Here is a 26549-nt window from a genome sequence, read left to right as displayed (position 1 = left end):
TTACAGTGTAGTTTGTTGTGTTATTTGGAATAGATGTAACTGGTCCACTGTTGATGTTAAGTCTGACTGTTGTTATGTTGTAAACTGTTGTGTTACTTGGAGAAGGTGTAGTTGTATCTGTTGTAGTTACAGTGTAGTTTGTTGTGTTATTTGGAATAGATGTAACTGGTCCGACTGTTGTTATGTTGTTAACTGTTGTGTTACTTGGAGAAGTTGTAATTGTATCTGTTGTAGTTACATTGTGTTGTGTTGTTTGGACGAGTTACTTGGAGAAGGTGTAATTGTATCTGTAGTAGTTACAGTGTAGTTTGTTGTGTTATTTGGAATAGATGTAACTGGTCTGGTTGTTGTTATGTTGTAAACTGTTGTGTTACTTGGAGAAGGTGTAGTTGTATCTGCTGTAGTTACAGTGTAGTTTGTTGTGTTATTTGGAATAGATGTAACTGGCCTGGCTGTTGTTATGTTGTTAACTGTTGTGTTACTTGGAGAAGTTGTAACTGCATCTGTTGTAGTTACAGTGTAGTATGGTGTGTTATTTGGAGAAGGTGTAGTTGTATCCGCTGTAGTTACAGTGTAGTTTGTTGTGTTGTTTGGAGAAGACGTAACTGGGCTGGCTGTTGGTATGTTGTACACTGTTGTGTTACTTGGAGAAGGTGTAGTTGTATCTGCTGTAGTTACAGTGTAGTTTGATGTGTTATTTGGAATAGATGTAACTTGTCTGGCTGTTGGTATGTTGTAAACTGTTGTGTTACGTGGAGAAGGTGTAACTGGGCTGACTGTTGTTATGTTGTTAACTGTTGTGTTACCTGGAGAAGGTGTTGTTGTATCTGTTGTAGTTACAGTGTAGTTTGTTGTGTTATTTGGAATAGATGTAACTGGTCCGGCTGTTGTTATGTTGTAAACTGTTGTGTTACTTGGAGAAGGTGTTGTTGTATCTGTTGTAGTTACAGTGTAGTTTGTTGTGTTATTTGGAATAGATGTAACTGGTCCGGCTGTTGTTATGTTGTAAACTGTTGTGTTACTTGGAGAAGGTGTTGTTGTATCTGTTGTAGTTACAGTGTAGTTTGTTGTGTTATTTGGAATAGATGTAACTGGTCCGACTGTTGTTATGTTGTAAACTGTTGTGTTACTTGGAGAAGGTGTTGTTGTATCTGTTGTAGTTACAGTGTAGTTTGTTGTGTTATTTGGAATAGATGTAACTGGTCCGGCTGTTGTTATGTTGTAAACTGTTGTGTTACTTGGAGAAGGTGTAGTTGTATCTGTTGTAGTCAAAGTGTCGTTTGTTGTGTTATTTGGAATAGATGTAACTGGTCTGGCTGTTGGTATGTTGTACACTGTTGTGTTACTTGGAGAAGTTGTAACTGCATCTGTTGTAGTTACAGTGTAGTTTGGTGTGCTATTTGGAATAGATGTAACTGGGCTGACTGTTGTTATGTTGTTAACTGTTGTGTTACTTGGAGAAGGTGTAGTTGTATCTGCTGTAGTTACAGTGTAGTTTGATGTGTTGTTTGGAGAAGACGTAAGTGGACTGACTGATGTTATGTTGTAAACTGTTGTGTTACTTGGAGTAGGTGTAGTTGTATCTGCTGTAGTTACAGTGTAGTTTGATGTGTTATTTGGAATAGATGTAACTGGGCTGGCTGTTGGTATGTTGTAAACTGTTGTGTTACTTGGAGAAGTTGTAACTGCATCTGTTGTAGTTACAGTGTAGTTTGGTGTGTTATTTGGAATAGATGTAACTGGTGTGACTGTTGTTATGTTGTTAACTGTTGTGTTACTTGGAGAAGGTGTAGATGTATCTGTTGTAGTTACAGTGTAGTTTGTTGTGTTATTTGGAATAGATGTAACTGGTCTGGCTGTTGTTATGGTGTTAACTGTTGTGTTACTTGGAGAAGGTGTAGTTGTATCTGCTGTAGTTACAGTGTAGTTTGTTGTGTTATTTGTAATAGATGTAACTGGTCTGACTGTTGGTATGTTGTAAACTGTTGTGTTACTTGGAGAAGTTGTAACTGCATCCGTTGTAGTTACAGTGTAGTTTGGTGTGTTATTTGGAATAGATGTAACTGGTGTGACTGTTGTTATGTTGTTAACTGTTGTGTTACTTGGAGAAGGTGTAACTGGGCTGACTGTTGTTATGTTGTAAACTGTTGTGTTACTTGGAGAAGGTGTTGTTGTATCTGTTGTAGTTACAGTGTAGTTTGTTGTGCTATTTGGAATAGCTGTAACTGGGCGGGCTGTTGGTATGTTGTTACTGTTGTGTTACTTGAGAAGTTGTAACTGCATCTGTTGTAGTTACAGTGTAGTTTGGTGTGTTATTTCGAATAGATGTAACTGGTGACTGTTGTTATGTTGTTAACTGTTGTGTTACTTGGAGAAGGTGTTGTTGTATCTGTTGTAGTTACAGTGTAGTTTGTTGTGTTATTTGGAATAGATGTAACTGGGCTGACTGTTGTTATGTTGTTAACTGTTGTGTTACTTGGAGAAGGTGTAGTTGTATCTGTTGTAGTTACAGTGTAGTTTGATGTGTTGTTTGGAGAAGACGTAAGTGGACTGACTGATGTTATGTTGTAAACTGTTGTGTTACTTGGAGAGGTGTAGTTGTATCTGTTGTAGTTACAGTGTAGTTTGATGTGTTATTTGGAATAGATGTAACTGGGCTGGCTGTTGGTATGTTGTAAACTGTTGTGTTACTTGGAGAAGTTGTAACTGCATCTGTTGTAGTTACAGTGTAGTTTGTGTGTTATTTGGAATAGATGTAACTGGTGACTGTTGTTATGTTGTAAACTGTTGTGTTAAGACTGGGAAGGTGTTGTTGTATCTGTTGTAGTTACAGTGTAGTTTGTTGTGTTATTTGGAATAGATGTAACTGGTCCGACTGTTGTTATGTTGTAAACTGTTGTGTTACTTGGAGAAGGTGTTGTTGTATCTGTTGTAGTTACAGTGTAGTTTGTTGTGTTATTTGGAATAGATGTAACTGGTCCGGCTGTTGTTATGTTGTAAACTGTTGTGTTACTTGGAGAAGGTGTTGTTGTATCTGTTGTAGTTACAGTGTAGTTTGTTGTGTTATTTGGAATAGATGTAACTGGTCCGACTGTTGTTATGTTGTAAACTGTTGTGTTACTTGGAGAAGGTGTTGTTGTATCTGTTGTAGTTACAGTGTAGTTTGTTGTGTTATTTGGAATAGATGTAACTGGTCCGGCTGTTGTTATGTTGTAAACTGTTGTGTTACTTGGAGAAGGTGTAGTTGTATCTGTTGTAGTCAAAGTGTCGTTTGTTGTGTTATTTGGAATAGATGTAACTGGTCTGGCTGTTGGTATGTTGTACACTGTTGTGTTACTTGGAGAAGTTGTAACTGCATCTGTTGTAGTTACAGTGTAGTTTGGTGTGCTATTTGGAATAGATGTAACTGGGCTGACTGTTGTTATGTTGTTAACTGTTGTGTTACTTGGAGAAGGTGTAGTTGTATCTGCTGTAGTTACAGTGTAGTTTGATGTGTTGTTTGGAGAAGACGTAAGTGGACTGACTGTTGTTATGTTGTAAACTGTTGTGTTACTTGGAGTAGGTGTAGTTGTATCTGCTGTAGTTACAGTGTAGTTTGATGTGTTATTTGGAATAGATGTAACTTGTCTGGCTGTTGTTATGTTGTTAACTGTTGTGTTACTTGGAGAAGGTGTTGTTGTATCTGCTGTAGTTACAGTGTAGTTTGTTGTGTTATTTGGAATAGATGTAACTTGTCTGGCTGTTGGTATGTTGTAAACTGTTGTGTTACTTGGAGAAGGTGTTGTTGTATCTGTTGTAGTTACAGTGTAGTTTGTTGTGTTATTTGGAATAGATGTAACTGGGCTGGCTGTTGGTATGTTGTTAACTGTTGTGTTACTTGGAGAAGGTGTAGATGTATCTGTTGTAGTTACAGTGTAGTTTGGTGTGTTATTTGGAATAGATGTAACTGGTGTGACTGTTGTTATGTTGTTAACTGTTGTGTTACCTGGAGAAGGTGTAGTTGTATCTGCTGTAGTTACAGTGTAGTTTGTTGTGTTATTTGTAATAGATGTAACTGGTTCGACTGTTGTTATGTTGTACTGTGTTGTGTTACTTGGAGAAGTTGTAACTGCATCTGTTGTAGTTGCAGTGTAGTTTGTTGTGTTACTTGGAGAAGGTGTAACTGGTCTGACTGTTGGTATGTTGTAAACTGTTGTGTTACTTGGAGAAGTTGTAACTGCATCCGTTGTAGTTACAGTGTAGTTTGGTGTGTTATTTGGAATAGATGTAACTGGTGTGACTGTTGTTATGTTGTTAACTGTTGTGTTACTTGGAGAAGGTGTAACTGGGCTGACTGTTGTTATGTTGTAAACTGTTGTGTTACTTGGAGAAGGTGTTGTTGTATCTGTTGTAGTTACAGTGTAGTTTGTTGTGCTATTTGGAATAGCTGTAACTGGGCGGGCTGTTGGTATGTTGTTAAGTGTTGTGTTACTTGGAGAAGTTGTAACTGCATCTGTTGTAGTTACAGTGTAGTTTGGTGTGTTATTTCGAATAGATGTAACTGGTGTGACTGTTGTTATGTTGTTAACTGTTGTGTTACTTGGAGAAGGTGTAACTGGGCTGACTGTTGTTATGTTGTAAACTGTTGTGTTACTTGGAGAAGGTGTTGTTGTATCTGTTGTAGTTACAGTGTAGTTTGTTGTGCTATTTGGAATAGATGTAACTGGTCTGGCTGTTGGTATGTTGTTAACTGTTGTGTTACTTGGAGAAGTTGTAACTGCATCTGTTGTGGTTGCAGTGTAGTTTGTTGTGTTACTTGGAGAAGGTGTAGTTGCATCTGTAGTAGTTACTGTGTAGTTTGTTGTGTTATTTGGAATAGATGTAACTGGTCTGACTGTTGTTATGTTGTTAACTGTTGTGTTACTTGGAGAAGGTGTAATTGTATCTGTTGTAGTTACAGTGTAGTTTGTTGTGTTATTTGGAATAGATGTAACTGGTCCGACTGTTGTTATGTTGTAAACTGTTGTGTTACTTGGAGAAGGTGTAGTTGTATCTGTTGTAGTCAAAGTGTAGTTTGTTGTGTTATTTGGAATAAATGTAACTGGACTGGCTGTTGGTATGTTGTACACTGTTGTGTTACTTGGAGAAGTTGTAACTGCATCTGTTGTAGTTACAGTGTAGTTTGGTGTGCTATTTGGAATAGATGTAACTGGTCTGGTTGTTGTTATGTTTCTAACTGTTGTGTTACTTGGAGAAGGTGTTACTGGGCTGACTGTTGTTATGTTGTAAACTGCTGTGTTACTTGGAGTAGGTGTAGTTGTATCTGCTGTAGTTACATTGTAGTGTGTTGTGTTGTTTGGAGAAGACGTAACTGGTCTGGCTGTTGTTATGTTGTTAACTGTTGTGTTACTTGGAGAAGGTGTAGTTGTATCTGTTGTAGTTACATTGTAGTTTGTTGTGCTATTTGGAATAGCTGTAACTGGGCTGGCTGTTGGTATGTTGTTAACTGTTGTGTTACTTGGAGACGTTGTAACTGCATCTGTTGTAGTTGCAGTGTAGTTTGTTGTGTTACTTGGAGAAGGTGTAACTGGTCTGACTGTTGTTATGTTGTTAACTGTTGTGTTACCTGGAGAAGGTGTAGTTGTATCTGTTGTAGTTACACTGTAGTTTGTTGTGTTATTTGTAATAGATGTAACTGGTTCGACTGTTGTTATGTTGTACTGTGTTGTGTTACTTGGAGAAGTTGTAACTGCATCTGTTGTAGTTGCAGTGTAGTTTGTTGTGTTACTTGGAGAAGGTGTAACTGGTCTGACTATTGTTATGTTGTAAACTGTTGTGTTACTTGGAGAAGGTGTTGTTGTATCTGTTGTAGTTACAGTGTAGTTTGTTGTGCTATTTGGAATAGCTGTAACTGGTCTGGCTGTTGTTATGTTGTTAACTGTTGTGTTACCTGGAGAAGGTGTAATTGCATCTGTAGTAGTTACTGTGTAGTTTGTTGTGTTATTTGGAATAGATGTAACTGGCCTGGCTGTTGGTATGTTGTTAACTGTTGTGTTACTTGGAGAAGTTGTAACTGCATCTGTTGTAGTTACAGTGTAGTTTGTTGTGTTATTTGGAATAGATGTAACTGGTGTGGCTGTTGGTATGTTGTTAACTGTTGTGTTACTTGGAGAAGTTGTAACTGCATCTGTTGTTATGTTGTAAACTGTTGTGTTATTTGAATAGATGTAACTGGTTAGTGTTGTTATGTTGTTAACTGTTGTGTTACTAAGTTATGCATGTGGTACAGTGTAGTTTGTTGTGTTATTTGGAATAGATGTAACTGGGCTGGCTGTTGGTATGTTGTTAACTGTTGTGTTCCTTGGAGAAGGTGTAACTGGGCTGACTGTTGTTATGTTGTAAACTGTTGTGTTACTTGGAGAAGGTGTTGTTGTATCTGTTGTAGTTACAGTGTAGTTTGTTGTGCTGTTTGGAATAGCTGCAACTAGGCTGGCTGTTGTTATGTTGTAAACTGTTGTGTTACTTGGAGAAGGTGTAGTTGTATCTGTTGTAGTTACAGTGTAGTTTGTTGTGCTATTTGGAATAGCTGTAACTGGGCTGGCTGTTGGTATGTTGTTAACTGTTGTGTTACTTGGAGAAGTTGTAACTGCATCTGTTGTAGTTACAGTGTAGTTTGGTGTGTTATTTCGAATATATGTAACTGGTGTGACTGTTGTTATGTTGTTAACTGTTGTGTTACTTGGAGAAGGTGTAACTGGCTGACTGTTGTTATGTTGTAAATTTGTGTTCTGAGAAGGTGTTGTTGTATCTGTTGTAGTTACAGTGTAGTTTGTTGTGCTATTTGGAATAGATGTAACTGGGCTGGCTGTTGGTATGTTGTTAACTGTTGTGTTACTTGGAGAAGGTGTAATTGCATCTGTAGTAGTTACTGTGTAGTTTGTTGTGTTATTTGGAATAGATGTAACTGGTCTGGCTGTTGGTATGTTGTAAACTGTTGTGTTACTTGGAGAAGTTGTAACTGCATCTGTTGTAGTTACAGTGTAGTTTGGTGTGTTATTTGGAATAGATGTAACTGGTGTGACTGTTGTTATGTTGTAAACTGTTGTGTTACTTGGAGAAGGTGTAACTGGTCTGACTGTTGTTATGTTGTTAACTGTTGTGTTACCTGGAGAAGGTGTAATTGCATCTGTAGTAGTTACTGTGTAGTTTGTTGTGTTATTTGGAATAGATGTAACTGGCCTGGCTGTTGGTATGTTGTTAACTGTTGTGTTACTTGGAGAAGTTGTAACTGCATCTGTTGTAGTTACAGTGTAGTTTGGTGTGTTATTTGGAATAGATGTAACTGGTGTGAGTGTTGTTATGTTGTTAACTGTTGTGTTACTTGGAGAAGGTGTTGTTGATCTGTTGTAGTTACAGTGTAGTTTGTTGTGCTATTTGGAATAGATGTAACTGGGCTGGCTGTTGGTATGTTGTTAATGTCTGAGAAGGTGTAACTGGGCTGACTGTTGTTATGTTGTAAACTGTTGTGTTACTTGGAGAAGGTGTTGTTGTATCTGTTGTAGTTACAGTGTAGTTTGTTGTGCTATTTGGAATAGCTGTAACTAGGCTGGCTGTTGTTATGTTGTAAACTGTTGTGTTACTTGGAGAAGGTGTAGTTGTATCTGTTGTAGTCAAAGTGTAGTTTGTTGTGTTATTTGGAATAGATGTAACTTGTCTGGCTGTTGGTATGTTGTTAACTGTTGTGTTACTTGGAGAAGTTGTAACTGCATCTGTTGTAGTTGCAGTGTAGTTTGTTGTGTTACTTGGAGAAGGTGTAACTGGTCTGACTGTTGGTATGTTGTTAACTGTTGTGTTACTTGGAGAAGTTGTAACTGCATCTGTTGTAGTTGCAGTGTAGTTTGTTGTGTTACTTGGAGAAGGTGTAACTGGTCTGACTGTTGGTATGTTGTTAACTGTTGTGTTACTTGGAGAAGTTGTAAATGTATCTGCTGTAGTTACATTGTAGTTTGTTGTGTTTGGAGAAGACATATGTAGTCTAACTGTTATGTTGTAAACTGTTGTGTTACTTGGAGAAGGTGTAGTTGTGTCTGTTGTAGTTACAGTGTAGTTTGTTGTGTTATTTGTAATAGATGTAACTGGTTCGACTGTTGTTATATTGTACTGTGTTGTGTTACTTGGAGAAGTTGTAACTGCATCTGTTGTAGTTGCAGTGTAGTTTGTTGTGTTACTTGGAGAAGGTGTAACTGGTCTGACTGTTGTTATGTTGTTAACTGTTGTGTTACCTGGAGAAGGTGTAATTGCATCTGTAGTAGTTACTGTGTAGTTTGTTGTGTTATTTGGAATAGATGTAACTGGTCTGGCTGTTGGTATGTTGTTAACTGTTGTGTTACTTGGAGAAGTTGTAACTGCATCTGTTGTAGTTACAGTGTAGTTTGGTGTGTTATTTGGAATAGATGTAACTGGTGTGACTGTTGTTATGTTGTTAACTGTTGTGTTACTTGGAGAAGGTGTTGTTGTATCTGTTGTAGTTACAGTGTAGTTTGTTGTGCTATTTGGAATAGATGTAACTGGGCTGGCTGTTGGTATGTTGTTAACTGTTGTGTTACTTGGAGAAGGTGTAACTGGGCTGACTGTTGTTATGTTGTAAACTGTTGTGTTACTTGGTGAAGGTGTTGTTGTATCTGTTGTAGTTACAGTGTAGTTTGTTGTGCTATTTGGAATAGATGTAACTGGGCTGGCTGTTGGTATGTTGTTAACTGTTGTGTTACTTGGAGAAGTTGTAACTGCATCTGTTGTAGTTGCAGTGTAGTTTGTTGTGTTACTTGGAGAAGGTGTAACTGGTCTGACTGTTGTTATGTTGTTAACTGTTGTGTTACCTGGAGAAGGTGTAATTGCATCTGTAGTAGTTACTGTGTAGTTTGTTGTGTTATTTGGAATAGATGTAACTGGCCTGGCTGTTGGTATGTTGTTAACTGTTGTGTTACTTGGAGAAGGTGTAACTGGGCTGACTGTTGTTATGTTGTTAACTGTTGTGTTACTTGGAGAAGGTGTAGTTGTATCTGTTGTAGTTACAGTGTAGTTTGTTGTGCTATTTGGAATAGATGTAACTGGGCTGGCTGTTGGTATGTTGTTAACTGTTGTGTTACCTGGAGAAGGTGTAATTGCATCTGTAGTAGTTACTGTGTAGTTTGTTGTGTTATTTGGAATAGATGTAACTGGCCTGGCTGTTGGTATGTTGTTAACTGTTGTGTTACTTGGAGAAGTTGTAACTGCATCTGTTGTAGTTACAGTGTAGTTTGTGTGTTATTTGGAATGATGTAACTGGCGACTGTTGTTATGTTGTTAACTGTTGTGTTACTTGGGAAGGTGTAGTTGTATCTGTTGTAGTTACAGTGTAGTTTGTTGTGTTATTTGGAATAGATGTAACTGTGCTTGTGGTAACTGGGCTGACTGTTGTTATGTTGTAAACTGTTGTGTTACTTGGAGAAGGTGTTGTTGTATCTGTTGTAGTTACAGTGTAGTTTGTTGTGCTATTTGGAATAGATGTAACTGGGCTGGCTGTTGGTATGTTGTTAACTGTTGTGTTACTTGGAGAATGTAACTGCATCTGTTGTAGTTGCAGTGTAGTTTGTTGTGTTACTTGGAGAAGGTGTAACTGGTCTGACTGTTGTTATGTTGTTAACTGTTGTGTTACCTGGAGAAGGTGTAATTGCATCTGTAGTAGTTACTGTGTAGTTTGTTGTGTTATTTGGAATAGATGTAACTGGCCTGGCTGTTGGTATGTTGTTAACTGTTGTGTTATTTGGAGGTGTAGTTGTATCTGCTGTAGTTACAGTGTAGTTTGTTGTGCTATTTGGAACAGCTGTAACTGGTCTGGCTGTTGTTATGTTGTTAACTGTTGTGTTACTTGGAGAAGCTGTAACTGGCCTGGCTGTTGGTATGTTGTTAACTGTTGTGTTACTTGGAGAAGTTGTAACTGCATCTGTTGTAGTTACAGTGTAGTTTGGTGTGTTATTTGGAATAGATGTAACTGGTGTGACTGTTGTTATGTTGTTAACTGTTGTGTTACTTGGAGAAGGTGTTGTTGTATCTGTTGTAGTTACAGTGTAGTTTGTTGTGCTATTTGGAATAGATGTAACTGGGCTGGCTGTTGGTATGTTGTTAACTGTTGTGTTACTTGGAGAAGGTGTAACTGGGCTGACTGTTGTTATGTTGTAAACTGTTGTGTTACTTGGAGAAGGTGTTGTTGTATCTGTTGTAGTTACAGTGTAGTTTGTTGTGCTATTTGGAATAGCTGTAACTGGGCTGGCTGTGGGTATGTTGTAAACTGTTGTGTTACTTGGAGAAGTTGTAGCTGTATCTGTTGTAGTTACAGTGTAGTTTGTTGTGTTATTTGGAATAGATGTAACTGGTCTGACTGTTGGTATGTTGTTAACTGTTGTGTTACTTGGAGGTGTAGTTGTATCTGTTGTAGTTACAGTGTAGTTTGTTGTGTTATTTGAATAGATGTAACTGGTCTGGCTGTTGGTATGTTGTTAACTGTTGTGTTACTTGGAGAAGTTGTAACTGCATCTGTTGTAGTTGCAGTGTAGTTTGTTGTGTTACTTGGAGAAGGTGTAACTGGTCTGACTGTTGGTATGTTGTTAACTGTTGTGTTACTTGGAGAAGGTGTTACTGGGCTGACTGTTGTTATGTTGTAAACTGCTGTGTTACTTGGAGTAGGTGTAGTTGTATCTGCTGTACTTACAGTGTAGTTTGATGTGTTATTTGGAGTAGATGTAACTGGTCTGGCTGTTGGTATGTTGTTAACTGTTGTGTTACTTGGAGAAGTTGTAACTGCATCTGTTGTAGCTACAGTGTAGTTTGGTGTGTTATTTGGAATAGATGTAACTGGTGTGACTGTTGTTATGTTGTTAACTGTTGTGTTACTTGGAGAAGGTGAAGTTGTATCTGTTGTAGTTACAGTGTAGTTTGTTGTGTTATTTGGAATAGATGTAACTGGTTCGACTGTTGTTATGTTGTACTGTTGTGTTACTGGAAAGTTGTAAATGTATCTGTGTAGTTACATTGTAGTTTGTTGTGTTTGGAGAAGACGTATGTGGTCAACTGTTATGTTGTAAACTGTTGTGTTACTTGGAGAAGGTGTAGTTGTATCTGTTGTAGTTACAGTGTAGTTTGTTGTGTTATTTGTAATAGATGTAACTGGTTCGACTGTTGTTATATTGTACTGTGTTGTGTTACTTGGAGAAGTTGTAACTGCATCTGTTGTAGTTGCAGTGTAGTTTGTTGTGTTACTTGGAGAAGGTGTAACTGGTCTGACTGTTGTTATGTTGTTAACTGTTGTGTTACCTGGAGAAGGTGTAATTGCATCTGTTGTAGTTACTGTGTAGTTTGTTGTGTTATTTGGAATAGATGTAACTGGCCTGGCTGTTGGTATGTTGTTAACTGTTGTGTTATTTGGAGGTGTAGTTGTATCTGCTGTAGTTACAGTGTAGTTTGTTGCTATTTTACTTGGAGAAGCTGTAACTGGCCTGGCTGTTGGTATGTTGTTAACTGTTGTGTTACTTGGAGAAGTTGTAACTGCATCTGTTGTAGTTACAGTGTAGTTTGGTGTGTTATTTGGAATAGATGTAACTGGTGTGACTGTTGTTATGTTGTTAACTGTTGTGTTACTTGGAGAAGGTGTTGTTGTATCTGTTGTAGTTACAGTGTAGTTTGTTGTGTTATTTGGAATAGATGTAACTGGGCTGGCTGTTGGTATGTTGTTAACTGTTGTGTTACTTGGAGAAGGTGTAACTGGGCTGACTGTTGTTATGTTGTAAACTGTTGTGTTACTTGTTGAAGGTGTTGTTGTATCTGTTGTAGTTACAGTGTAGTTTGTTGTGCTATTTGGAATAGATGTAACTGGGCTGGCTGTTGGTATGTTGTTAACTGTTGTGTTACTTGGAGAAGTTGTAACTGCATCTGTTGTAGTTGCAGTGTAGTTTGTTGTGTTACTTGGAGAATGTAACTGGCTGACTGTTGTTATGTTGTAAGTTGTGTTACCTGGAGTGATCTGTAGTGTTATGTGGTTTGTTGTGTTATTTGGAATAGATGTAACTCTGGTGTTGGTATGTTGTTAACTGTTGTGTTACTTGGAGAAGGTGTAACTGGGCTGACTGTTGTTATGTTGTAAACTGTTGTGTTACTTGGAGAAGGTGTTGTTGTATCTGTTGTAGTTACAGTGTAGTTTGTTGTGCTATTTGGAATAGATGTAACTGGGCTGGCTGTTGGTATGTTGTAAACTGTTGTGTTACTTGGAGAAGGTGTTGTTGTATCTGTTGTAGTTACAGTGTAGTTTGTTGTGCTATTTGGAATAGATGTAACTGGGCTGGCTGTTGGTATGTTGTTAACTGTTGTGTTACCTGGAGAAGGTGTAATTGCATCTGTAGTAGTTACTGTGTAGTTTGTTGTGTTATTTGGAATAGATGTAACTGGCCTGGCTGTTGGTATGTTGTTAACTGTTGTGTTATTTGGAGGTGTAGTTGTATCTGCTGTAGTTACAGTGTAGTTTGTTGTGTTATTTGGAATAGATGTAACTGGGCTGGCTGTTGGTATGTTGTAAACTGTTGTGTTACTTGGAGAAGTTGTAACTGCATCTGTTGTAGTTACAGTGTAGTTTGGTGTGTTATTTGGAATAGATGTAACTGGTGTGACTGTTGTTATGTTGTTAACTGTTGTGTTACTTGGAGAAGGTGTAACTGGGCTGACTGTTGTTATGTTGTAAACTGTTGTGTTACTTTGAGAAGGTGTTGTTGTATCTGTTGTAGTTACAGTGTAGTTTATTGTGCTATTTGGAATAGCTGTAACTGGGCTGGCTGTTGGTATGTTGTTAACTGTTGTGTTACTTGGAGAAGTTGTAACTGCATCTGTTGTAGTAGCAGTGTAGTTTGTTGTGTTACTTGGAGAAGGTGTAACTGGTCTGACTGTTGTTATGTTGTTCACTGTTGTGTTACCTGGAGAAGGTGTAATTGCATCTGTTGTAGTTGCAGTGTAGTTTGTTATGTTACTTGGAGAAGGTGTAACTGGTCTGACTGTTGGTATGTTGTTAACTGTTGTGTTACTTGGAGAAGGTGTTACTGGTCTGGCTGTTGTTATGTTGTAAACTGTTGTGTTACTTGGAGAAGGTGTAGTTGTATCTGTTGTAGTTACAGTGTAGTTTGATGTGTTATTTGGAATAGATGTAACTGGGCTGGCTGTTGGTATGTTGTTAACTGTTGTGTTATTTGGAGAAGTTGTAACTGGTCTGACTGTTGCTATGTTGTTTGTTGTGTTACTTGGAGAAGGTGTAACTGGTCTGACTGTTGTTATGTTGTTAACTGTTGTGTTACTTGGAGAAGGTGTAGTTGTATCTGTTGTAGTTACACTGTAGTTTGTTGTGTTATTTGTAATAGATGTAACTGGTTCGACTGTTGTTATGTTGTACTGTGTTGTGTTACTTGGAGAAGTTGTAACTGCATCTGTTGTAGTTGCAGTGTAGTTTGTTGTGTTACTTGGAGAAGGTGTAACTGGTCTGACTGTTGTTATGTTGTTAACTGTTGTGTTACCTGGAGAAGGTGTAATTGCATCTGTAGTAGTTACTGTGTAGTTTGTTGTGTTATTTGGAATAGATGTAACTGGCCTGGCTGTTGGTATGTTGTTAACTGTTGTGTTATTTGGAGGTGTAGTTGTATCTGCTGTAGTTACAGTGTAGTTTGTTGTGCTATTTGGAACAGCTGTAACTGGTCTGGCTGTTGTTATGTTGTTAACTGTTGTGTTACCTGGAGAAGGTGTAATTGCATCTGTTGTAGTTACTGTGTAGTTTGTTGTGTTATTTGGAATAGATGTAACTGGCCTGGCTGTTGGTATGTTGTTAACTGTTGTGTTACTTGGATAAGTTGTAACTGCATCTGTTGTAGTTACAGTGTAGTTTGGTGTGTTATTTGGAATAGATGTAACTGGTCTGGCTGTTGGTATGTTGTAAACTGTTGTGTTACTTGGAGAAGGTGTAGTTGTATCTGTTGTAGTTACAGTGTAGTTTGTTGTGTTATTTGGAATAGATGTAACTGGCCTGGCTGTTGTTATGTTGTTAACTGTTGTGTTACTTGGAGAAGTTGTAACTGCATCTGTTGTAGTTATAGTGTAGTTTGTTGTGTTATTTGGAATAGATGTAACTGGCCTGGCTGTTGGTATGTTGTTAACTGTTGTGTTACTTGGAGAAGGTGTAACTGGGATGACTGTTGTTATGTTGTTAACTGTTGTGTTACTTGGAGAAGGTGTAGTTGTATCTGTTGTAGTTACAGTGTAGTTTGTTGTGTTATTTGGAATAGATGTAACTGGCCTGGCTGTTGGTATGTTGTTAACTGTTGTGTTACTTGGAGAAGTTGTAACTGCATCTGTTGTTATATTGTAAACTGTTGTGTTACTTGGAGAAGTTGTAACTGCATCTGTTGTAGTTGCAGTGTAGTTTGTTGTGTTACTTGGAGAAGGTGTAATTGCATCTGTAGTAGTTACTGTGTAGTTTGTTGTGTTATTTGGAATAGATGTAACTGGCCTGGCTGTTGGTATGTTGTTAACTGTTGTGTTACTTGGAGAAGGTGTAACTGCATCTGTTGTAGTTACAGTGTAGTTTGTTGTGTTATTTGGAATAGATGTAACTGGTCCGACTGTTGTTATGTTGTAAACTGTTGTGTTACTTGGAGAAGGTGTAGTTGTATCTGCTGTTATGTTGTAAACTGTTGTGTTACTTGGAGAAGGTGTAGTTGTATCTGTTGTAGTTACAGTGTAGTTTGTTGTGTTATTTGGAATAGATGTAACTGGTCCGACTGTTGTTATGTTGTAAACTGTTGTGTTACTTGGAGAAGGTGTAGTTGTATCTGTTGTAGTTACAGTGTAGTTTGTTGTGTTATTTGGAATAGATGTAACTGGTCCGACTGTTGTTATGTTGTTAACTGTTGTGTTACTTGGAGAAGGTGTAACTGGGCTGACTGTTGTGTTGTAAACTGTTGTGTTACTTGGAGAAGGTGTAGTTGTATCTGTTGCAGTGACAGTGTAGTTTGTTGTGTTATTTGGAATAGATGTAACTGGTTTGACTGTTGTTATGTTGTTAACTGTTCTGTTACTTGGAGAAGTTGTAACTGCATCTGTTGTAGTTGCAGTGTAGTTTGTTGTGTTACTTGGAGAATGTGTAACTGGTATGACTGTTGTTATGTTGTTAACTGTTGTGTTACTTGGAGAAGGTGTAACTGGGCTGACTGTTGTGTTGTAAACTGTTGTGTTACTTGGAGAAGGTGTAGTTGTATCTGTTGTAGTGACAGTGTAGTTTGTCGTGTTATTTGGAATAGATGTAACTGGTCCGACTGTTGTTATGTTGTAAACAGTTGTGTTACTTGGAGAAGGTGTAGTTGTATCGGTTGTAGTTACATTGTTGTGTGTTGTGTTATTTGGAATAGATGTATCTGGTCTGGTTGTTGTTATGTTGTAAACTGTTGTGTTACTTGGAGAAGGTGTACTTCCATCTGCTCTACTTACAGTATAGTTTGTTGTGTTATTTGGAATAGATGTAACTGGTCTGACTGTTGTTATGTTGTAAACTGTTGTGTTACTTGGAGAAGTTGTAATTGCATCTGTTGTAGTTACAGTGTAGTTTGGTGTGTTATTTGGAATAGATGTAACTGATCTGGTTGTTGGTATGTTGTAAACTGTTGTGTTACTTGGAGAAGGTGTAGTTGTATCTGTAGTAGTTACAGTGTAGTTTGTTGTGTTATTTGGAATAGATGTAACTGGTTCGACTGTTGTTATGTTGTACTGTGTTGGGTTACTTGGAGAATGTGTAACTGGGCTGACTGTTGTGTTGTAAACTGTTGTGTTACTTGGAGAAGGTGTAGTTGTATCTGTTGTAGTGACAGTGTAGTTTGTTGTGTTATTTGGAATAGATATAACTGGTCCGACTGTTGTTATGTTGTAAACAGTTGTGTTACTTGGAGAAGGTGTAGTTGTATCGGTTGTAGTTACATTGTTGTGTGTTGTGTTATTTGGAATAGATGTATCTGGTCTGGTTGTTGTTATGTTGTAAGCTGTTGTGTTACTTGGAGAAGGTGTACTTCCATCTGCTCTACTTACAGTATAGTTTGTTGTGTTATTTGGAATAGATGTAACTGGTCTGACTGTTGTTATGTTGTCAACTGTTGTGTTACTTGGAGAAGGTGTAATTCCATCTGTACTGGTTACAGTGTAGTTTGTTGTGTTATTTGGAATAGATGTAACTGTTCCGGCTGTTGTTATGTCGTAAACAGTTGTGTTACTTGGAGAAGGTGTAGTTGTATCTGTTGTAGTGACTGTATAGTTTGTTGTGTTATTTGGAATATATGTAACTGGTTTGACTGTTGTTATGTTGTACATTGTTGTGTTACTGGGAGAAGGCGTAAGTGCATCTGCTGTAGTTACATTGTGCAGTGGTGTGTGAGTGGGAGACAGTGTAGTTGTGTTAAATGTTGTTGACTGAGCTAGAGTAGTTGAGTGGTTTGCAGACGTTGCGGTGTTGGTTTGTGTTGAGTTGACAGTAGATACTGATTCTGTTGTGTTTTGTTGTGTTGTGGTTGTGTTTTGAATCACTGTACTTCCAGTGTACTGTTCTCTTGTACTGTTGGATTGGGTTACAGAAATACTCTGAAATGTTGTTTGTGCGAGTTGCGCTGGTGAGGATTGTGTGCCGTTACTTGTTGTGGGTGAAGTTGTCGTGTCAGGCTGAGCTATTCCTTGTGTTGCATTTTTCTGTTGCTCTGCTGTGGTGTTGTTGGTTGTCGTGTTAGTTTGTTGGTTGTTGTTGGTGACGGACGGTGCTGAGGCTTCAGAAGTGCCGGTCGTAGTCGGGAAACTGCTGTGCGTGGTTGTGGAAGGTTCCGCAGGACAACTGTCAGTCAGAAGGACAGCGAGTGTCTCATTCGCCTCACTATGAGAGAACAGGCAAAAAGTAAAACATGCAATATTCAGAACTTCACATGAAGTCAAATGCTTTATTTAACCATTATGTTTATTCTTTAGTTGGTTCATCTGCTCGATATCACGTCAAGACGCAAAAGAGTAAAAAGGACGACAAAGTTTTAGCCAAAATTTCAGAACCTCCTTCACGAAAATGTTTTTAAAGGAACAGTTAAACATTTTGGGATGCTAACTGCTACTACCCTTAGCATAGCATAGTAGGTTAGCATAAATTCTGTAAATGGGGAAAAAGCCAGCCACTGTCCAAAGGTAACAATATTTTCTTACCAGCTGGTAACTGAACCAATGAAGACCATTTTTCTCATTTGTTTAAACGGTACAAAAAGCTACATGAAAAACTAACTTGGTTAAATTAACAAATTCCTTGGTTGATACATTGATGTTAAATTTAAAAGATACAAAGCAATTATTTTCTTTGGGCATTTTTGGATCGAAGGGTTTTGGATATAAATGCTGTATAATTTTACCATTTAACCAGAGTGGAGTTAGGTTGGCAGACGGTAGAGTTCGGCTGGTCACTGGCAACCCAGGTCAGGTTAGACGCCAACAGAGTAGGGACAGTGGAACCAGGAGAACCACACAACACTGAGGACAGAGATTTCCTTTACAACGGAGAATTCATAATGGGATCAATGTGACAAAAACAGAAAACATGCAGACTAACCCATGCGTGTGAGCGGCTTTTCATTGGTGATGCCACTGTTGCTGTCGATGAGTCGTTGCACAACTCTACTCAGGGAGCAGCCATTGACAGATCCAGACATCTCCAGTATCACCATGCAGCTGGTTAACCTAGTGAGCAGTGGTTAGAAATCCACCTTTATTAATTATTGTCAAACACATTATGATCAGTATTGCACCCCCACAGTATGATCATTATGGTCCATCTGTTTCCTTATATTTCTTCACCAGTGCCTGGTGCCCATCATCATCAATGATATATATGAGAGTTCAAGAATATTAATGAAGATTTAAAGGAAAATCAGCAACATCTGTTTCTGCATTTTTTAAAGTGCACTTCATAAGCAAATGAAGATGTCTACCTCTGCGTGGTCTCCTGACATTCCAGTTGAGTGTTCTAGAATACAGAAAACGTTTGGGTGAACATGATAGACAGCTCTCATATATTAAAATATATATAAATCTTATCTGCAGTATTTTTACCTTGTAATGATTGGAAATCTCTGGATAGTCCGCACTAAGTGTTAACAACTGTCAGATGAAATGTAGACAGTTAGTACATATAAAGCATGTTTACAAAAGGAAGTTCAATCATATTGTGATGTACATACCAATCTTTTTAGAAGACTAATATCAACAGAGGGTGTGTTGATATTAATTCTTGTGGCGAAAAACTGGCCTGAAAAAGAAAATGTACACATAAGAGCTGGGTTGGGCGTGGCATTCTTATAATCACATGTTTGCTGTATAAGTGTTGTATACGTTAACAGAGCAAACATATGCAGACAGAGAATATCCTGGTTGCGTTCTTACTTGAAGAGTTGCAGAATGTGGAGCAGTCACACAAGCGAGACCTTTGCCCTGAGACAGAGAAACATGGTGTCAGCAGCAGCAGCAGCGGAAGAAGCAGTGAATTCAGGTGAATAGTTTGTGGTGGTGATACTCACTGCTGCAGGAGTGTGTTGTCGGTTGTAGGGCTGCGTCGCTGGAGTTGAGCTGCAGGGGAGAGCTAACATGTAGAAGATGATAAGTGTTTCGTGCAAACACACACACACACACACACACAGGCTTACAGTGAGTACAGGGAAACAAATGTGATGTTCACCATTTAAACGTGGAGTGTGTGTTGGACTGGCAGACGTCATCCAGGGAGGACGTGAAGTTGCACCTCACAAAGTTGTCACCAGGGGACGTCAGGTTCTCGCACAGATTTCGACCTGATGGTGACAAAATCATCAGGAGCATCAAGAGTGTGTCTTTGTGTGTGTTTGTGTTTGTGTTTGTGTGTTCTTTTACTTTTGTCTTCATAGGGACTTTTTTGAAATTTTGAGAGAGGATATTTATGTAAAGTTTTGTTGTTTTTGTGAGGTCATTTAAACTTCTGCACACACACACACACACATCACATCTGACCCCAAACCTTACCCAGGGCCTCAGAAATAAGGTCCCCATAAGGTCCTGACAAGTCACAGTGTTTATTTTATGGTCCTACAGAGGCAGCAAAAACAAGTATACACACAAATGTTTGTACTATGCTTAAAATGGTCCTCACAAAGATAAAAGTACAGGAACACACACACACACACAAACTGCCTTGACTTGAATATGTGTTTCTCTGCAGTATTCAAGCGTCTGCATTCCTCTTGGTGTTTTGCATACACAGTATGTTCAGGTGCGTCTGTTTGTGAGGTGTGTTCTTACTTTGTACAAGTAAAGGTGTGTTTGTGTTTACACTATCATGACCATGTGTGAAACTTTTCATATTTTGATTTTATTCCTTTTTAAATCCGGCTTAATGTCTTTTTTTTCTTACCTGCTGTTAACAAGATGACATTGGAATGATTGGGACGTCAAACTTTACTGTGTTAGTTTTGTGTTGTGATGGATGGGGAATAAGCAGCGACTGATTGATGAGTGCTCACCGACTCTCTCCACCTCTCCGATGATTCTCGCTCGTGCTCTCTCGCTTCCAGCTTGCTGCAGTGCAGGAGCTCCGGCGAGCTGCAGATCACACGCTGAGACGGCGTGGCTGAGCTTCAGCAGCACGCCGCAGGTCGTATTTCTGGAAACAAAAAGTTCACCCCTCAAGTGAGGAGAAGAAATCGCAAATACACATATAGAGCAAAAATACCCGGTGACATGATTTACCTCACGTCCCTTTGTTCACCACAGGAAACCTCGACTACCTGAGAAGAGAGAGAGAGAAGAGTTGCATGTGTCTGTGTCTTCTGGGAGAAGTTTTATTCTGAAAAGTGCGATGATGTTTCCTGTTTCTGTGACAAACTGACCTGAACATTTGTTCCACCCTGACAGAAAATCTGTGACGCATTTACTCTGCAGCCAAACGCTTTGGTCAGCTGAGAGTGAGATGGAGAGACAGAGGCAGACAGATGCTGAGATGACGGCAGATAACCCACACACACACACACACACACACACACGTATATGCACACAATAATCAGGAGTTACAGCCCTAAATAACTGGAATCATGTCGACTCTAGCTTTAAACAGAACTCTGTACAAAAAGGGTCATGATGCCGGTTCAGTTTGAGTCTAAACATTCAAGGTTTCTTAATTTCACTGTGTTACACAACAATAAATGGTCCCCAGGCCAATTTAAAATTTATTTCAGGTGATTCACATGCTTGGAATGTTATTATGGCACGATTACGCTGCTGCTCCTACGAACTAATCCTGGGCCTGAAATACTTGTTTGTGACAATGAGGCTTTTAAAGTTATTAAGAGACGACAGGGTGGAGACATAAAGTCGACTGAAAGAACAACAAAGAGGATGAAGTGAAGATTTCACTCTCACCAGGTCTGTCACATCTTTTCTGATTTCACTGCTGTTTCTGGCCTCAACACTTAGGAACATCCAAAAATAAGCATCTGCGGAAAGATCAGAAATTGTTTGCACCCAAATATAGGATAGTATAAATAAAACTTCCTGATGGGACACAAAGGGAATATTTCTCACCTGTATCGGAACAGAGTCCGCTGATGTTACAGTTTAATGGTGGTGAACCTAAAAGAATAGAGAAAACAATTAGACAACAATATAAACTATAAATACACACTATGTAATATAATATATATAGAGATACAAGACATGATGGACAAAACTATAAAAAGTAACCACAAACTGACTTTATCTTTAATCTCTGCTACTGTTTATCCTTTACTGATATCATTACGCTATCATAAAACCATTAGGGCCAAATTCTTATACTAAATAATACTTGATTGTATAATAAGTTACTCTTTATCATCCTTGATATTAGAAAGTTATCATAGTTTACATAAATGATGGGAAAAAACTGACCCACATTAGATATATTCTTATATTTATATTACTTTTTATCATTTACTTTACTGACGTTCTAATGTTATGTTGTATAAGTAGAACAGATTGCCACAATGGACAAAAATAGTTGGAGTGAAACTATTCTTAGAGTTATACAACTTTTTAAAAAAACGTAATGACATAATAGTGCTATTATAAACGATTGAAATGATGAACCGATGAACAAAACAATTTATCAGGACGAAACGGGCTTTGTTCTCTCCCACGAGACGATGTGTAACTTCTGCCTTGATCTAAATTAGGTTTAAAGTCTTTATGGTTCGTCGTCTCACGCACAAACACAAGGTGTCTGACAACGACTGCATCGCTCACCTGTGGTCGCGGGCATCTGGCTGCTCAGGGGAGAGTCAGCCGTTGATAGGACAGGACCTGAGTTAGTTTCTGCTGACGGCACTTCAGGGAAAAGGAAGCAGGAAGATACAGGTCGAGTAAGAATGAGGATGCATATATATTCATCTGAGATGTGATTGTAACCAGACCATACACAACATGCATGCGAGTGTGTAGGTCACCTGAAGATAAGTCATTCGTAAAACGTCTGCGAGCACGACCTCTCAACTGTCCGTGGTCTACAGGAAACATGGAAACATGCAATATTCAACAACTAACATGCTCTACACACACATGCACAATTACTGTACAGACAAGTGTTGGAGATGGAGACACAAGCACAGAGGAGCCAAGAGTAATGATCAAACCTCATATGTATGTTCATTTATAGCAGTATTGCACTTTCCTATACATTTCTAACTATTACATGTATGTCTGCACATGTATTACTTAGCAGATTTGACTCTATCATTAATAACTGAGTTTTATATTTTATTTCACACCTCTTCTTGAAAGGCTGCTTTCACACGAGGCAGTTAAAACATCACATTCATATCATATGTTTCATGAGGACTGTTATTAAAACTGGAAGGTTTATTCTCTCTCATGTTTTGTTTGTTCTCTTATAATAATCTAATAATATTTTATATGGATCTATGCCAGTTTTTTTTTTATAGATATATCTCATGAAATAAAATGTGAAAGAACCGGCTTGAAAAACCTTCTAGAGCTGAGGGCCTGTATGTACGAACAAAATGCATAAGATGCATGCTTGAAAACTCCTAATCGTCATCTTGCAAACATCCAGTGCTTTGTCTTCAGTAAACATAGCAGAGAAAAAGGATTTTGCATTCATGAATTCTATGATAAAGAGAAAGAAAAGACAACCCTGCATTCTCTTGTAAATGCAAATTCTATCCACGCGCAGAATCAAATTGTCTTTGAGATCCAGACGGCTTCATGCGTGTATCTCTCACCACACGGAAGGTTATGGTCCGTCTGTTTGGCACTGGGACTGGTGACACCCCAGTAACGAGAGTCCCAGCCGATCACGGTGCCGTCCTCGCAGGAGGGATGGTCGTCCAGGTCGGCCCAAATCCGGAACATGTACAGCTCCACTTGTCCGAGCTGGGCCTCGGAGTGTCTGTCTCTGAGATGACAGCCCAGCCACAAGGAGCCGGAGGCGGGGATGGCCTGAGCGACGACGGTCCTCTCGGCCACCGTTTGCCCATCGACCTGGAACATTCACACAGATCCGGTGTCATGAACGAGAAAGTCACGAGGTGAAAGTTCAAAGGTTTAATCCCAAACAGTCTGGAAACCTGGCCCAATTAAAAATGTAATTTACAATATGTGTAATCACTGTGTGCACATACTTGTACACAGCAGATATACTTGTACACAGCAGATATTACCTCCAGGCTGAAGGAGTTGCGTTGTCTGTCCCTCCTGAGACACACCCTGTGCCAGTGCTTCAGGGACAACTGGATAGGAAATCTGTGTCGGACCCTGAGCAGCCACACGTACAGCGCCCCGTCGTCTCCCTCCAGACCCAGCTCGGGCCTGGGGGCGTAGACCGAGCTGTAGGAGAAGGCCACCCAGGATCCAGGCCCCATCACACGGATGTCCATGCACACGGTCATCTGAAAGAGCAGAGGCATGGCGGCCCTGTCCTGCAGGGTCCAGTGGTCCCCACAGCCATGTAATACTGCCTTGGTGTCTCCCAGGAAATAGCCATGTGCTGGAAAGGGAGAAAGACATGCAGCTGTGAAGATATACTTTTAATGCGTGGCTGCTCTCGTTGCAGAAATAGTCTCATAAACTCTCAGATCCACAGAAAATGTTTAATCTAGCTATGTAGAGATATTCTTTTCATTTAAAATCAATATTCACAACTAATATCTCTAAACGAATCTACCTTTGGGTGGAGCAGCTGTCAGCAGCACAAACCAGGTGACTAGAAGGAAATGGTGTTTCCATCTCCATCGTTCTTCAAAGCCATACATCCTCCTGAAAACACAAATACATTTTTACATAAATTCACATTAGATGAGACGAGGTTCTTTCTCTTTCCACCACTCAGCCAAATATTCAAATTTAATTTCCAGCGTTCGGTTTTGGTTGACCACAAAATGGGACTCTGTGTGTGTGTGTGTGTGTGTGTGTGCCAACTTCCGCTTCCCGTGTTCCTGTCCCTGTCGTTGCGTGTAGCTTATGTTATTCTGGATATGATTACAGTGTATGTTCCAGCTCTGAGATTTCACAGGAATTCTCCTTCAGAGCTGGTAAACTAAAACGATCTAATTTTATCTGTGGCTTTGTCTGCGGCGGGGGATGAGCTGCAGGGCAGGGCTGGACTCAGCAGATTGGGTTACAGCTCGCTAAATTCACACCTTTATAAGTTACAGGTTATTGTTGCGAGTGTCTATGTGGTTGATACACTTCAGTTTACGCCTATAACCCTTAGATATGATCCAGGAGAAGACAATACGTAGAAGGCTCCGTCACGTAGATGCGGAAAAAGGGAAATTCAACAAGGAAAATACAGAAACAACTTTGACTCTTTGACCGTTTTCATCTTTGTTTTGATTTCTCCACAGCAGCTGATACCACAACCATGATATATTAAGTTATTATGGCTAATGCTGTCTTATTACACATCAAACAGCAGATGCAGAAAAACATTATACCTGATTATGAACTTGAACTCATTTGGAGTTGTGTCTTTGGTCTTGTCATCATTATAAACTCTCCTTTTAGCTTTGTTTTGGTCTCCTCCTCCTCCTGAGGGAATTTAATGTCTCTCCAGCTGATAAATGCTGATAAAGGCAAAGAAACTGAACCAAAGGTGCAGTAAAAGGTAAAGTTGTGACACGTAGAACTAAAAACAATGAGCTGAAATGTGCTAAAAGGCTCTGCACAGCTGAGGGGAACCACAGAGCTGCGTGATAACTTGCATTGGGTTTCAAAAAAATAATGTTACACAACGATCAGAGCTCAAGTACAAAGATAAATTAAATCCCTTCCCATCATACTACTCCATGTAATGTAATAACCTAACAAAGAATTTAGATGATGATTTCCTCATAACTTTACTCATAGGTCCTTTATTTTTATAATCTCCATAAAAAGATCAAAGCTAATTGTCTCGTGTCCTCGCTGCATTAGTTTCTTCTTCAGGTAATTGGCTGACCAATGATTTATTGAAATGGTTATACTGTTGGTACAAACATACTGTTCCTTCAGCCTTGTTCTCTTACCGTAACCACACCCTCAGCCCTGCACGTTAATTAAAGTAAATGGGTCATTAAAACCATTAAGGGAATATTTGCATTTCCATTTATACACGTCATGATTTAATTGCAATGCAGGGAGTGTCTGCAGTTCCACAGGATTAAAAACAAATGCCAACACACAGGGTTTTGTTGGCTGCAGGATGCAGCAGCACACGCGTTAAATTATACACATATACAAGTAATCTGATACTTGTGATTCTGTTGACCCATAAAATGACTCAACAACTGTGTCGCTCATTTCATACAACGTGAATTAAAGTCAGAGTCAGTGCTGCAGATTTAAGTTTAAATCAGACATTAGGTTGTTTTTTGTCTTTGCTTGATTTGAAACCGACGCAGGTGTCGAGTAATATCAGCAAACATCCTAATTGCTCTGCGGTTGGGACAGAGCTGTATGTTTGCCTGTGATTATTGTGTGTTCTGCGTGTCGCCTCAGAAAAAGAAACCCTACTTGCCTGTCGAAGCCTCACGGCGACACAGAGACCCCACAGTCATTGTCTTTTTTTAACTTCTGTTCCCACAGTCTGACTTTCCAAGAAAAATGTCCAAGAAAAATGTGAAAGAAAACTGCTCAGACACATTTCTTGAATTTGTCTTTGTCTTTCCAGGAACCTCCGCAGAGCCACTTCTTTACCATGGTTACTTAAACAAATACACAACCTTTAATGTGTTATATTGTGTGTTCAAAAGATGAAATATTAAGATGCAGCAGTGTCCCTCCTAAACCTGTGTGTTTGTTATGTTGTGTTCTCTTCTTCAGAATTATGAGTCGTGCTCAAATGTAACCAGAGCTTTTTATAAACAGTTTATGGTGCAGAGTGAAGTTAGAAAACGTTGTGGTCATCCTACCTGGTTTATCTGCAGAGAAGATTTCTGCTTTATTATTATTTACGTGTGTGATTTATAAATACATTTCTATGATTTTCTGAACAGCTGTTATTCTTTCATTCATTGTTAAACAAACGACACAATCTTCAAACCCAAATTTGATTCGATATAAAACACTGCAGCAACAAAGCAATCGTTGTGCCTTTGCTTTGAAGAGAAATTGCCGAACAGGAAGTGATAAAGTGGATGTTGTTGCCATGACGGAGATCAGTACTCATCGCATGTCAGTCCGATTTATGACCCGAGGTTTGATCGACCGACCGCTACGGTAGTTTATCCGAGGACGCAGAAGAAGACATGTTGAACTCTGTCCGCACACTGAAGACACGCAGGCCGACTAACGGCTACAGAGCGCCGGCCACTTGTGTATTACATTTTTATTATCTAGTTTCTAAATCACAGCAAACTCTGAACTGAACTTCCCAGGACCACCAAGAATACACAGGCCCAGTGTGAGGTTGATAAGTTCTCAAACTCAAGAGTATTTTCTAAATAAGTGTGAAAGAAGTCTTTAAATTTCTTACCTGATGCTTTTTAGATGCATCCTCAGTGTTTATACGTATGTGTCTGATATATATATGAGTCTTATGGAGGAGGACTTGTCATCACACATGGCTCTGGTCCCTCCATCCCTCCCGTCTTCATGTTCATCCGCCTTTCATAAGTCCAAAAGTGCCAAGATATCTCTCTCTGTCTTCCTCTCCTTCTTGTCTTTCCTGGTGATGCTTCCTCTTCCCTTCTTCCCTCGTCTCTTTCCTCACATGTACCTCGCCGTCCCTCTGCGGCGTGTCAAGTCGTGAACTCAGGATTTCTGAAATGTGATTTCTGCCCGAGGGTAGACGGTAGAAGTAATAATGACACACCTCCACAGAGGAGAGGGAGGAGGGACGAGACAGACACATAATGACAATGAACTAAGTTGGACAAATGTTGAGTGTGTTTCTGTTTCAGGTTTTACAGGATGCAGGGTCAGAGAGTTCCCGGACAGGG

At 39.2% G+C, this 26549-nt stretch overlaps 1 protein-coding gene across 1 annotated transcript; it reads right to left on the bottom strand.

Annotated features, from left to right (window-relative positions):
- Nucleotides 1-163: 163 nt before the first annotated feature.
- Nucleotides 164-26360, bottom strand: LOC124851167 (mucin-2; the record flags this gene model as incomplete). Its single annotated transcript, XM_047337934.1, has 25 exons — nt 26084-26360; nt 23294-23385; nt 22791-23116; nt 22353-22611; nt 21358-21438; nt 20659-20706; nt 20497-20570; nt 19968-20036; nt 19828-19865; nt 19602-19741; nt 18785-18896; nt 18627-18688; nt 18493-18540; nt 18291-18358; nt 14383-14586; nt 13768-13778; nt 13204-13294; nt 12025-12034; nt 11102-11328; nt 9765-9962; nt 8783-8886; nt 5202-5583; nt 2511-2550; nt 2092-2234; nt 164-214 (listed from the first exon to the last, which is right to left on the bottom strand). Coding segments are annotated over exons 1-25 (2898 nt in total), but the record flags the coding sequence as incomplete, so codon positions are not given.
- Between the last annotated feature and the right edge of the window lie 189 nt (nt 26361-26549).

This window comes from Hippoglossus stenolepis, chromosome 19 (assembly GCF_022539355.2).
Source record: "Hippoglossus stenolepis isolate QCI-W04-F060 chromosome 19, HSTE1.2, whole genome shotgun sequence".
NCBI lineage: Eukaryota > Metazoa > Chordata > Actinopteri > Pleuronectiformes > Pleuronectidae > Hippoglossus > Hippoglossus stenolepis.
The sequence above is the reverse complement of the archived record's forward strand: the minus strand, read 5'-3'. Positions and strand labels throughout refer to the sequence as shown.